General features: G+C 43.3%; 3 protein-coding genes across 3 annotated transcripts; 2 read left to right on the plus strand and 1 right to left on the minus strand.

Moving 5' to 3' along the window:
- Window positions 1–78: 78 nt before the first annotated feature.
- On the plus strand, window positions 79–1,045 carry C922_03706 (small nuclear ribonucleoprotein B and B'; the record flags this gene model as incomplete). Its single annotated transcript, XM_008819295.1, has 2 exons — window positions 79–249; window positions 611–1,045. The coding sequence occupies 2 exons, from the start codon at window positions 79–81 to the stop codon at window positions 1,043–1,045; spliced, it is 606 nt and encodes a 201-aa protein (XP_008817517.1).
- A 2,961-nt stretch (window positions 1,046–4,006) lies between these two features.
- C922_03707 (hypothetical protein) lies at window positions 4,007–7,804 on the plus strand (the record flags this gene model as incomplete). Its single annotated transcript, XM_008819296.1, has 1 exon — window positions 4,007–7,804. The coding sequence occupies one exon, from the start codon at window positions 4,007–4,009 to the stop codon at window positions 7,802–7,804; it is 3,798 nt and encodes a 1,265-aa protein (XP_008817518.1).
- A 1,467-nt stretch (window positions 7,805–9,271) lies between these two features.
- C922_03708 (mRNA guanylyltransferase) lies at window positions 9,272–10,825 on the minus strand (the record flags this gene model as incomplete). The annotated part of the gene is made up of 1 exon (XM_008819297.1): window positions 9,272–10,825. The coding sequence occupies one exon, from the start codon at window positions 10,823–10,825 to the stop codon at window positions 9,272–9,274; it is 1,554 nt and encodes a 517-aa protein (XP_008817519.1).
- Window positions 10,826–13,143: the final 2,318 nt, after the last annotated feature.

The following is a 13,143-nucleotide window of genomic DNA, read 5'->3' on the forward strand; positions in this document are numbered from 1 at the left end:
AGAAACCACGAGAGGGCTAGGCTAGAAGCGTAGGCCGCATAAGAAGAGAAAAAAAAGGACGACTTAAAGAAGAACAAGATGGGGAAGAATTCCAGGCTAGAAAATTGGCTACAGTACAGAGTGAGAGTCACTGTAAGTGACTCGAGGTATTTCGTCGGCACCTTCCTCTCCTATGATAGGCACATGAACATAGTATTAGTCGATGCAGAAGAATTCAGAAGGGTGAAAAGTCAGGAAAATTCATCCAAGGTATGTTTTGCTAACGTTTACATGTTTATTTCGCCAAAAAAGGGGAAGGAAAAAAAAAAAAAAAAAAGAAGAGAGAATAGGAAAAGGGCACATAAAGACCAACCTGGTTTAGCTCCCCCCCTTGCGTCGATAGCTGCGTTGTACGTATGCTTATGTCTGCCATTATGGGGAGTCACCTCGTGTAGACTACCACTATGCATGCTAAATTGTGAACGAAACAACTATTATGTTCCCCTCCCCCCTAATTTGATACATATCTATTACACCCCGCATCTTTTTGCGACAGCCTCCGCGCAGGCACTGCGGTGTGAGCAAATTTTCTGTCCCACTTCGTATACACTTTTTGTACACCCTCCCGCAGGAAATCAAACGAGTGATCGGCTTGATCCTCATTCGGGGGGAAAACATCGTCTCGTTTACAGCCGAGCGAGCACCTGTGAATAAAAAGTCCATGACGAACGTGCACAACAAAGGAATGGCCACAGGCAGAGGAATCCCGATGAATAATTACGTGCCCCTTCAAAACAATTTCAACCCAAATATGGCCAACCCGATGAGTAATATGCCAACGGGGATGGCCCTCAACTCTGGAACGTCCAAAAATTTAGTGCCAGGAGTCAACCCCAATTTTAGGGGCCCCAATATGCCCATGGGAAGTCAACGACCAATGATGCCCATGAACATACCTATGAATCAGCCTCTGGGAAATGCCGCAAATAGCCAACAGAGATTGATGTCACAAATTCCAAGCCAGTTGCCGTTCCCCCCCAATGTGAACCCCCCATCAGAGCAGTGATCCTGGAAGTGTTTGGAGAGATGATGTGATGCATAGAATTTGTTTTTAAGCTGTGCTGATTTGACAAGATTACCTGTGAGCATGCTTATATGTAAAGGTGTGCCTATGTGGTACTTGTTTGTGTACGCGCAGGTGACGGGAAGGAGCCACGCAAATGCGCAAGGGATTAACGTGCAGTTACAAGCAGAAGCCAAGGTGGTGGCAGGTACTGTGTAGGAGCGGAGGACACAGCATTATCATTCCGCTCAATCACAGGTGTGTAAAATTAACAATTCCTAGAGGCCCCTAAATGTACATTTGGGGAAAAATTGCGATAATTAATTATTTTCCACCATCACCAACCCCTCCCCTTTGTTATTTGCTACAATGTGAAAAGTGTATTTTTCTTGTGACATTCTTACAAAAAACCTTTTAAAATTTTCAGATTGTGTGTTCGTGAGGGGACACAGTTTCGCGGCAGCGTGTTCTCATGTTTATGGGATATATTCATATATACTTTTTTTTTTTTTTTTTTTATTTGTTCTGCGTCTTTATGGCATGCTTCGGCATGTCGCCGTACCGCCACTTCACACCATACTTTGCTTCCTTTGTTCAGTGCAGCATCGTCGAAGTGGTACTCCCTGTAACATCTCAGCGAAATTGCGCTTTTATTCCTTGCAACATTATTCTATTGCAGTCAATTTGCTGAGCCACAATTTTTTCTTTTTTTTTATAACTATTAACCCTGTTCAAAACATTTTTGATTGCCTTTATAAAATTATTTACAAATTGTGAAAGAAAAATGTTAACGAATGGATTTATCCCCCCCCGGATGGTGACAATTCGGGAGAAACAGTGAAAAGCAAGCTTTAATCGCACCACCACAACGAGCCATACATACATATGTTTGGAAGTCTCCCTTTTTGCCCTGTTAATGATTTACACAAACTATACAATTTTAACATGCGTACTAGGGCATACATCTCGGACGTTGTTCCGATGGGTTATTTTCGCGGTTATTATATTTATGCTATTTATGTGCTTGTAATAGAGTTGAGGGGGGAGTTCTCCTCCAATTGGATTTTTTTTTTTTTCCCCTCCATGAGGAGTAAAAGCAATATACTTCTCGTTGTGTCACCCCCCTCTGCGGCGTTTGTATCCCCCTTCCCACTCATTGGTACCACCGGACACTATCACAAGACATGGTCATCGTCTTTGTAGGCATCATTTTGTAAATTCCAAGGGAGGCGACGAATGTGAACCGGAGTGGAGGCCTATTATTCCTCCCAACAAACATTGCCATAGCTTCTCGCAGCCATCAAAGCGTTGGCCCAATCAGAGTACGACGCTTTTATTTTATGTTGATACAGTAAATTGGTCCCTTTTCAATGCTTCACAGCATGGGATATTTTTCTTCCATTCGCATCCGGATACGTTCGGTTTATTTTCACGTGGAGTTGGCATGGTCAAAAAAAAAAAAAGAAAAAAAAAAACACACCAAAAGGAAGTTGGCAGAATTGTGAACGAAATTGCAAAATGGTATAGAAGAAGTAGTTATTTTAAAGGGCCACACAAATGACAATTTAAAAAGGGTTTCCTCAAAAGGTTAAGCATGAACAAGATTTTTTTTTAAAAAAAGAAGTTTAGTTATGACGCCAACGTTATCCGATGTTGTGAAAAAAAATGCAGTAGAAAATGTAGTGCCACTGTCACCCGCCACGCATTTTTTTCTTTTTTTTTTTCAAACATTTTTTGCCATCCTGGGCAAGGTTATTTGTTCGCTACTTATGGGATGTATCCTTTTTATGAAAAATTAATAAACACGTGAAATATAATGAGAACAGAAAGGTAAAAAAAAACAACCGCAACGTGTATACAAAAGAGGTGAAAAAAAAAAACAATAAGAAAAACTGTTTAACTCGATTGTATTACAAGTTTTTATCTTTTTTTTTCTTTTTACGTCTGATTGCGAAAAAAATTATATTTTAAAAAAAAGGCACAAGGGTTTATTTGGCTTTTGGAAAACGATTGCCATTTGGGGGAGGCACATAGACGCAAGCACATGTATATACAATTTATGCTTGAAAGATCGGCGTGTAGTTAACAAAGGAAAAGAGGCATACAAAATATACACCCCTGCAGGTGAGAGTATGTATGCATTGATGCCATTTTCTTGTGAGAAATCCACTAAGGGAAAAAAAAAAATAGAACGGCTAAAAACGGCACCTTTTTTTTTCCAACCCGTTTTGACTTTTAACCCGCCAATCTCTTAATTGACCTTTTTTTTACTCCTTCTTTTCGTGCCCCACAAAGTGTGATAAAAAAAAAATCTATGTGTTCCTAAGTTGGGGCATTTTTATAGCTACGTTTTGTTTATGCCGATATAGTCTCGCTGAATCCTCTATGCATACTTGCCATTTTGTGAACAAATAGCGAGAAAAAGAAAAAAAAAAAAAGAAGAGATAAATTGCACCTTTTAAGGTTTTAAATAACCTACCCATTCTGTTAAAATAAAAATTGAATTAACTTTTATCGTAAGTTTTGTGACCCCTGAGTTACGCTAAGCGAACGTAAGCCCTCGTGCACGCATGCATGTGGTAGGAAGTGGTAAGAAGTAGTTAAGAAGTGGTAGGACAACGCGACTCCATCTACATAGACACACCGAATCGGCGTCGCCCTGCCCTCGCATATCCACTCACTTGTACTGCCAGTGGCATACCCCTCGAATTGATGAAGAGGAGACAGTGATACGTGGATGTTGAAAACGACGAAGATCATTTTTTTCATTTGGGTAGAGGATTCATCTGGCGGATCAGCCAATCGGTAAAGCAACAGATGCTTGTGTGCGGTGTGTATATACGAATGGATAAACGTACCAATCGGCTTGAACAGCAATCGCCTGGAGCACCACGCCGTTGGCGCAGCAATCGGCCTACTTACCATTCGGGGTGTGCATGAATATATACTTATCAGAAAAAAATTATGATCCCCCCTTATGGGAAAATACACGTTTCTCTGTCAAACAAGTATGTTGAATTTTACGAAGAAAAAAGTTTAAAGGAGGCACAAAACTGTACAGGAAAAGAAAATGACATAAAATTATCATGTGAAGATGAGGAGTCCACCACGGTTGGGTGCACACGGGATGACGTGTCTCTGGATGGACATACAGATGAGAAAGATTTTAGAGAAACGAATCATCAGCCTGGATGCCACCCTGCCGGTTTAAGTAAATACCATTTGGGAGATGGTAAAAGGGGTGACACGTCGCCGGAGTTAACTTCCTCCGGTGTAATCGGCAGCGAGTGTGAGAAGAGCACGCCCCGAGTGGAAGCGGCAACCGCGTTGCTCGTTCCTCCTGAGCAGCACTCAGGTACGGAACCATTGGGACGGGGTGATGGCGGCGTTGCTACCGTTGACAGTGTTGCTACCGTTGACAGTGTTGCTACCGTTGACAGCGTTTCTACCGTCGATGATGTCCGTGCTGAACGTGCCAGCCCTGGCGAGGAATCCCCGAATCAAGTGAACTGCAAAAGAGGGAAGGCAACCACCCCCACGGTCCGACTAAAAAGTTTCAAAAAAATCTTTAACAGAACATTCAGCAAGTATTACTTTATCGGAAAGCCGTTCAAGAGGTACATGAAAGTGAGAAAGAGTGCTTCACAGGAAAAAGTGAAAAAGCGTGAAAGTAAAAAAGTTAGTACAAATGGGATACCCATATCGAAGAAAGTAGGAGCACTGGCATGCCATGATGAGGAGGACTTCTCTGTTAAGAGGCTTGAGGCGACATCCTCAGAGAGCGCCAAAAGGAGAGACAAGGTTACAATGGGGGAGGAAGAACACACTGACGGGAACATAATCCCAGTGAGAAAATGCCTCCATCAGATGTTGCTGCGCCCCCCAAAGGTGCGGATAACAAATCGGGGGAACGTCGTGTTGTCCAAAATGATAACAAAGGGAAGCATCTCTAGAAAAAAGCTGGAAACGGTGGAAAAGTTGAAAAATGTCGAAAAGGTGAAAAAGATAAAAATCGTAAAGAAAATGAAGAAGGAAGGAAAGCCCGTTGATTTGAAAAGGAAAAACAGCTTTAACGTGGATGCAGGTCCACACATCGGCGAAGACAAATGCCACACGCATGAAACCTCGACGGTGTCCATTCAGAGTACTAGGCTCCTTGTGCATAGGGAGAAGTGCGAATCGATGCGGAAACCGGTAGTTAACCGGAAGGACGAGGTTACAAATGGAAGTTGTTCTGCCCGAATTGAAGGCAACTGCATGGGGAGGTACACAGAAGGAAATGTTAAAAACAAGAAGAAGAAAAAGAAAAAAAAGAAGGGCACCCCCGAGGGGGACAGTGCGATCGGCGGTGGGGGACGCAGCTTTGGTGACCGAAGTCCAAGTGATGCACATTTAACGGGGAAACGTCCGATGGAATGCAAACCGAACGGAAACGCGGCGATGCATGAGGAGACCGTTCCTGAGAAGGTACACCGCGAGACGCTTGATTCTTTGCATAAACAGCAACCAGAAAGTGGACAACATAGCAAAGAGGGTGCAACGATGGCAGCCCCCAATGGAGGCACTGTGCATAATGAAGAGCAGAGATACAACAAAAACGTAAGAGACGAGGGAGAACGGAAAGGCGTGGTGATAAAAAAAGGCGATGGGCGGTACATGTCCGGGGAGGATCCCGAAGTGGGTGCGATGGTGAGGCCGACTGGTTGCGACAAAGAGGGGGGGAAGCGAAAAAAGAAAAAAAAAAGTGCACGTGGCTGTGCCAGTGCAAGTTTCAACCCTAATGAGGACGGCGAAGCGGGAAGGCGAAGCCAACTGAACCCAAGCGAACTAAACCTGAGCGAATATCTCATACTCAAGGAAATAAAAACCAAGCAGAGCAACGAAATGGTGCAGCTGAACCTTGATTCATCCTTCTTTGTGTCCAAAGGCGCGGGTCTGTACAACTATGGCCAGAATATCTGCTTCTTTAACAGCATAATACAGACCATCGTGAGGATCCCCTACATCTGCAAAGATCTGTTAAGCAAATTGCATTCGTTAAATTGTGAAAAGAAAAAGGTGCGCGTGTTTTGCTTCTATTGCTTGTTCGAACAGTTCGCCTGCAACATTATATCCAAAAAGTGCGGAATAAAAAATATGCTCATCCCGTATATAAAAAAATACATTTGTAATAACTACATTGTTGGCTACCAGGAAGATGTTCATGAGTATCTGCGTTACTTCCTTTGCTCGCTGGAGAAGTCTTCCTTCTCGTCGTCCATTTATATACAGAAAATGTTCACCGGGGTGACGAAGAACATAACGATATGCACAAAATGTAACAATGTGTCGTTAAAATATGAGCAGTATTACGAGCTCTCCTTGGATATCAGCTCATCGAATAATTTAGAAGAGGCGCTTCGGAAATATATTTCTAAGGAGACCCTCTTGGGGGATAATGGATACTACTGTGACAAATGCAGGAAGAAAAAAAAAGCCACCAAACAGTGTGTTATTAATAAACTCCCAAGAGTGCTTACCATCCAAATTAAGAGATTCTTTATGAACTCTAAATTTCATGTGATAAAAAATCACAAACATATTTCCTACCCCTTGTACCTCGACATGAAGGGCTATGTTAATAACTACGACTTGTTTCAAAATGATTTTAACAATAATGTGATAGCACTCTACGAGAAGGTGAACCTCGCCACGGGGGGAGGAGGCGGCCAGGTAAGCGGCGAGCGAAGCGGCCAGGTAACCGTTCAGCGAAGCATCCAGCGAAGCGGCGTAGAAAATGTGCAGGGACTCGGCCTAGAAAATGTCCAGGGAAACCTCCTAGAAAGTGACATCCGTGGTGATAACCCAAGCGTCCCGCGGAGTACGCGCCCCAATCCTCACGTCCTCAACCAAATCGCGCACATCTTCGCCGAGCTGAAAAGGGAAGTGTGCATGAGGAAAATAAAAAATCAGCTCACCCCCGCGGAGCTTAGAAGCATCATCATGGAAACAAAAAAACGAATCATAAAAGAACTGAACAAAATAAAATTCTCCAAATTTTACAACGACATTCTTTTGAGCATATCGAAGGATATCGACACGTTGTACAGCCACATGAGGGCCAACGCAGGTAAGAAGCATTTTACATTGAAGGGCGCCCTTTTTAACTTCAAAGTGGAGCTCCTCAGTGGGGAGGGGCACCTACCCTCCCAGTACAAACCGTGTAGAAGCGAAAATGGCAATCCAAGGGCAAGCAGCAAATTTGGCGAAGGAAACACGTTTGGAGAAGGAAACACATTCGGCGAAAGAACCACGTTTGCCGAAGTAAACAGATTTGGCGAAGGAGACACGTTTGGAGAAGGAAACAAATTTGACGAAAAAAGGGAACACTCAGCGCACAATGCGAAGAATCACCCCAAGCAAAGAAGCACAAGCTATTTCTCGTACGAATTAACGGGACTAATTAAACACATCGGCTCTGGGACAGAATATGGACACTACGTAGCGCTAACCAAGTCAAACAACAACATATACCTGCTCTGTGATGACAATAACATTTCATACATCAACAAAAAAGACGTCCTAAACTGTGTAAAGAATGCCTACGTTTTTATTTACACGTGTATCCACCCCGACTTTATCGATTTTTATAATAAGTATGTGGATGTCTTGGAAAAAAAAAAGTTTAATATTAACTTACCCGTATTCGAGAAGCGAGTCGAATTTAAGGAGCGCATAACTATGCCCAAGCAGAAGTTCATCAGTAGGTCTCTCCATTTTTGAGAGGCTCGCTCGTTGTGCGGTCCATGCCCCAGTGGGGAGGATCTTCCAACTGGCAGGGCAGAAGCAATTTTTGGAAGCGAATGTGTGGAGGGGCAGGCACAGAAGGCTTCCCACGAAGTTTTCCACTTTGAAGTATTCTCCACGGCAACTCCTTGCGCAGCCAAGATCCCGTTACAAGTTAGATAAAAAGAACAGCAAAGGGAGTGACCAACGGGTTCCATAGCCATGTCGTCAATCGCAACACGATGTGCATATTCGATAGGAAAAGGGGAGAAAAAAAAATCCCCTTTTTTGATACCCAGATTGATAACAAGCAACCATCCCCTTCCTTTTTGCTTCCCACCCCTGAGTGAAATCTCCCAATTGAGGCACAGAAAGCTTTCTCCGCCGAATTACCATCTTTTCATGCCCTCCTGCTCCCTCCCCCTAAAGGACGACCAAGTTGCATCCTTCTCCCTCTGCCTATGTGCGTGTTGAGGAGTCCCTTCACTTATCCCCTAAATAACAAAACCTTCTTTGTTATGTCAGGGAATTGTTTTCTCCCCCTTTGATGATGAATTCTTTTTCATACCTTTTCGGGAACATGGGGGGCCTCACCTATTGGTTCTTGATCTCGTCCTGATTAGCACCTATCGCCCTCCCTGCCACTATCTATTTCACCCTTTTTCAGTTTTTTTTTTTTTTTTGTTTCTACGTAATTTCCTCATTTGTTTAACCTTCTCATCATATCCATATTTGAAAAATTGAACTCACCCCCGTTCCTTTTTTTTTTTAAATAATCCAATTATTATGCAAATTCGAGTTACACATTTTTAATTTCGTGTTTACCCTGTTCTGATCCGTGTCGATCCCCTTCTATCTGCCTCGATCCGCATCTATACACTGCCATCCTGTGCGCGTGGAAAAGAAATCCCCTGCCAGGTGCTCCAAACGAGGGATATGTCTCTGCTACTCCCTACCCCTGAACCGTTGAAGCATTGGCTATAGCTCCATTGGACGTGGTAACCTCAGATTGGAAGTGCAAAGAGTACTTGCGCGATTCATTTTTTGCAGTGAAAAGGGTGATGGTGTTGGTGGGATTTTGTGACGTCCTACGGGGAGAAGCCGTGCCATGGGGAGAAGACGTGCCATGGGGAGAAGACGTGCTTCAATTGCAACTCCCATCCACAAGCGTGGCGTTAGAAGGAAAAGAGAGAACTTCGCATAATGTGGGGAAATTACTTCCGATACAAAGGTGCGACGAACGTGGGTTTCGAGTACTCCCCTTTTCTCTGGTAGAGGGAGAAAAGGGGGTCATCCCAATTGGGCAAAGTTCGTAGCGCGTTCATTTTGGCGGCGAATGGGGGGAAAAAAACAAGTACGCACGAGGGCACAAAGGGACAAAGGCACAAACGCAGACATGCATATACACATATGTACATGCAAGGAGACACATATGTCTCACTACATATCTGGCCGCGCCTCAGCTCAGCGCTTGCCCCGGCGGTTGCGCGAAATCTCCTTGATGAGCGAGTCAATGGTTATGTTGTCCAGGATGCTCTGTATAACTTTGTTCAACGTGGAGATGTCGTTGGGGATGTTCTTATCGAATCGAATTTTCTGCGCAATCCACCCCCCTTCGATTTTCTCCTCCATTCCATTTTCATTTTTGAAAATGGAAAAAATATGCTTCGCAACGTAGTAGCATTCGATAATATAATGAGAAATTTTGTTGTTTAAGGCTAGGGTTAGGAGTTCCTTGTACACGTCGCCATACTCTGCAAGGTATGTCCGATATGACGTCCTCACGCCCCTGATGGAAATAAAAAGCTCAAACTTCTCGGGAAAATTCTGCTGGTCATATATGGTTTCAATTCCAAAGTCGACGGTGTTTAAATTGAGTGGTTTCCATTTTAGCAGCTCGAAGAAATTGCCAGTTCTGTAGGGATAATTCAGTGGGGTGAATATAATCCCATCAGATGGGTGGGGAAGCTTCTTAATGGTTTGAATCAGTTCTTTGATTTGGGAAATAGAGTAGAAATCCTTTAAGTAAATTTCGAATGGGAGATTTTCTTCCTCAGGGAGGCTACCTTCATCGGAGGGGATTGTCTCATCTGATTCGTCACACAGCTGTCCATCGATAGGGGTCCCATCATGTTGGCTGTTTATGTGGGCCTCCTTCCTATCCATCGAATGTTCCTCGAACCCAGACGGAGTTGCACTTCTTGCAACAGGGTGAGTATCGTTATGATCGCTCCATTGATCGGTTGAGTTGTCCTTATCGCCCATTTGGTTTACTCTTCCTCTTAGGCTCCCTGTATCACTGATATTCGCGCTGACATTTCTGCTGCCATCTGCGCTGACATTTTTGCCCTCATTTGTGCTGCCATTTTTACTGCCATTCGCGCTGACATTTTTACTGTCATCCCTGCTACCATTTATACTTCGCCAATGGTTCACATTCCCGTCATCCGATTCGAATGCGGAGCGAGATGGAGGCGTTGGCCCGCTGCTCCGCTTCCTCTGCTTGGTCCATCTCCTGTACTTCTTCAAAGGAACAATGACAAAGTTGTAAACATTGGTCAGCCTCTCCAAATAGTTCAAAGATGTTACGTCCTTCCTATGGATAAACAGGCCGTCATATATCAAATAGACAATTTTATTTTCTTCGACTCCTTTTTTTTTGTTAAAAATTGTGTCCTGGACCAATTCTCCATCGAGTAATGTCAACTGCTGCTTGGCGTGCAAATCGTCATGTGTAGGGATGTGGATATCATTTTTGAAGATATCATAATTCCTATCAATTAGGAAAGTCGTGTTCGAAGCAATAAATAGAAAGTACCTCACTCCGTCGGTCTTTTCGCATATTAAATAATCCTTGCTAAACAGATTCCTGATGTTGTTTTTTGTTAGCGATACTGGATTGCTTCCTGGGAACCCCTTGCGCTTCCATTTTAGCATGTCGTTTATTTTGGAACGAATTTTCTCCTTAACGAATTCATTTTCTATTTTTTCCCCCGGGTGGTAAATATCGGTGATCATTATGCGTGGGCAACGAGAAAACGGAAAAAAATGGGAAGAAAAAAAAAACAAGGTCAAAAACACGTCAAAAGAACGTCAAAAGAACGTCAAAAAATGTGAAAAAACGAAAAAAAACAGAAAAAACGGAAGGAACAAAAAAAAAGGGTGACGAATTAGGCTACTTTACATACTACAAGTTTGCCAGTTGCCAAAAGTTCGTTAACTTCTTTTTTTTTTTTTTTTTTCATATTCTCTTTATGGAATTTCGCCCCACACGGCGAACCCGATTTGGTATTCGTCCCATCTAATCCATTGATGAACTCGTTCTTCACGTCGCACTACTTTTTTTCTTTTTTCTTTTTTGGGGGCCACTTATCATTCCTTTCGACCTAATAATTGGCTGCACGGATAGTCTTGGGAAAACTCCCTTTTTTGACAATCTAAGCGAATTGTTGACCTGAACCCTTTTAGCGATGTATTTCTAAATGACTAGCAAAAATTACTCGCCTAGAGGTGCAGTGTGTTCGTGCACGGGTTCGCCGGCGGGGGGATATACACTCACAACTCACAAGGTGCCAGAAGTTATTTCCGTGTGTTCCAACTGGGGAGAGGTCCCTCATCCCTGTATTTCTCCCCTTGGGGGCATTGTCGCATCCGTGTAGGTTTACCCTACTGCTGCTATGCTATTCGTACGTTGCTGAAAAATGATGCCTCTCTTTAAATCCTCTCATAAACAGAGAGTTTGCCCCTTATAGTATGACCCCCTTCTCCCGTAAAGTCTTACCATTCTTTTGCCATTCTTTTACCATTTTTTTCTTTTCTTTCTTTTCTTTTTTTTCATATTTTCAGTCGCTTGACATGTGCACTCCTTGTGCTGCCTCCTTTTGTAAATTTCGCATTTATCCCATTTTGTGCATCCCCTACATAAATTTGTCTTCCCTGATTGGTGCACATTTTTGTCCCCCTTGATATTTTAACGTGGTCTACATATCATCGGCTGTGTAATGGTTATGCGTCCATTCGTGTCATCATATTTAAACATGCCTAAGAAAATCTTTTGCATGTATAGAGGCGAAACAGCACACTTTTGGCGCGAGGGGTAATGACTCCCTCTTGTGGTGCTCGTTCAGTGAGGTTCCCTCTAAGACGCTTGTTCACCGCAATGCCCTGCGCGTGGGTTCGTTCGTTCGTTAGTTGTATTGATGCTTGCTCGTTTGGTTTGCCTCGTGTGGTTTGAAGTATAGTCCCGCTAAAACAGCGTCGTGCTCGCTACCCCTCGGCTTGTATGCGCAACCCCGTTTCGCGATCCATACAGGTCCCCCCACGAGGCGATGTTAATTGTGGAAACAAATGCAGTGTGCACATAACAAATCAGCTGCAGAGTATCCAAATGCCTGGTGTGTTCCTTCCATCTCGCGATCGTTTCTCAAAATACAGGGGTTGCTTTATGACAACATTATCACGACAGCTTCGGTGGGTCAATAAATTCGAGTTATCCATTTGTGCATTTAACTGGTGCATTTTTTGGTTTGCGCTGTTCTTCCCTTTATGAGCACATGGAAAATTATCGATAAAAAGGAAACATATGACCATCCCCTTTTTTCTTCACTACAAACTCTTCACTCTGTTGGAAGGCGGTATTGCCCCTGCGCGGGGCGCGAACAAGTGTTAGAGATCCGAGGTGGAAGAGTCAATGTCCTTTTCTCCACGCTCCTCTGCGAGGCTGAGGTGGAAGACTATTTACGAACACGGTTAAGCATATCTGCATGCGTAACTCCGTGGGACAGTATGCACCTCGCGCCTTTGCGAGGCCACAGATAACGCCTGGGGGGGAACAAAGTCGGGAGGGCAAAATGGAAGCAGCAAAGTGAACGCGACAAAAGGAGGGGCCAACCAACAAATATACTCATATATATGTGAATATGTGTATATATCTGCATGTCTGTACAAATATACGTACGGAGGCAGCAAAACGAGGAAGCGAAACGAGGAAGCGAAACGGGGGGACCAACTCTTTATTTTTTCAGTTCCACGCGCTCAAGCATTTTCCATCCCAAGGAAAAGGCGCGAAAAAAAGGAAAAGAAAAAAACAGAAAAGTGGGGGAAGAAATACACAAAAAAGTGTGAAAAAAAAAATGCAGAAAGATAAAATATCGCAAAAAAATAATGTGGCAAAAGGAACAAAAAAAAAAAAGTAACCCTTTTGTGTAATCCCAATTGGGTGTTTTATTTACCAAATCATTCTTTTCGTTATTTGCCCCCTTTTACGTTTTTTCCCATTTTTACACATGTCAAGTATTTACGTTTTATAAGCTTTAGCAAATACTTATGTCACTCGA

Source organism: Plasmodium inui (genome assembly GCF_000524495.1).
Source record: "Plasmodium inui San Antonio 1 unplaced genomic scaffold supercont1.16, whole genome shotgun sequence".
In the NCBI taxonomy this organism is placed as follows: Eukaryota; Apicomplexa; class Aconoidasida; order Haemosporida; family Plasmodiidae; genus Plasmodium; species Plasmodium inui.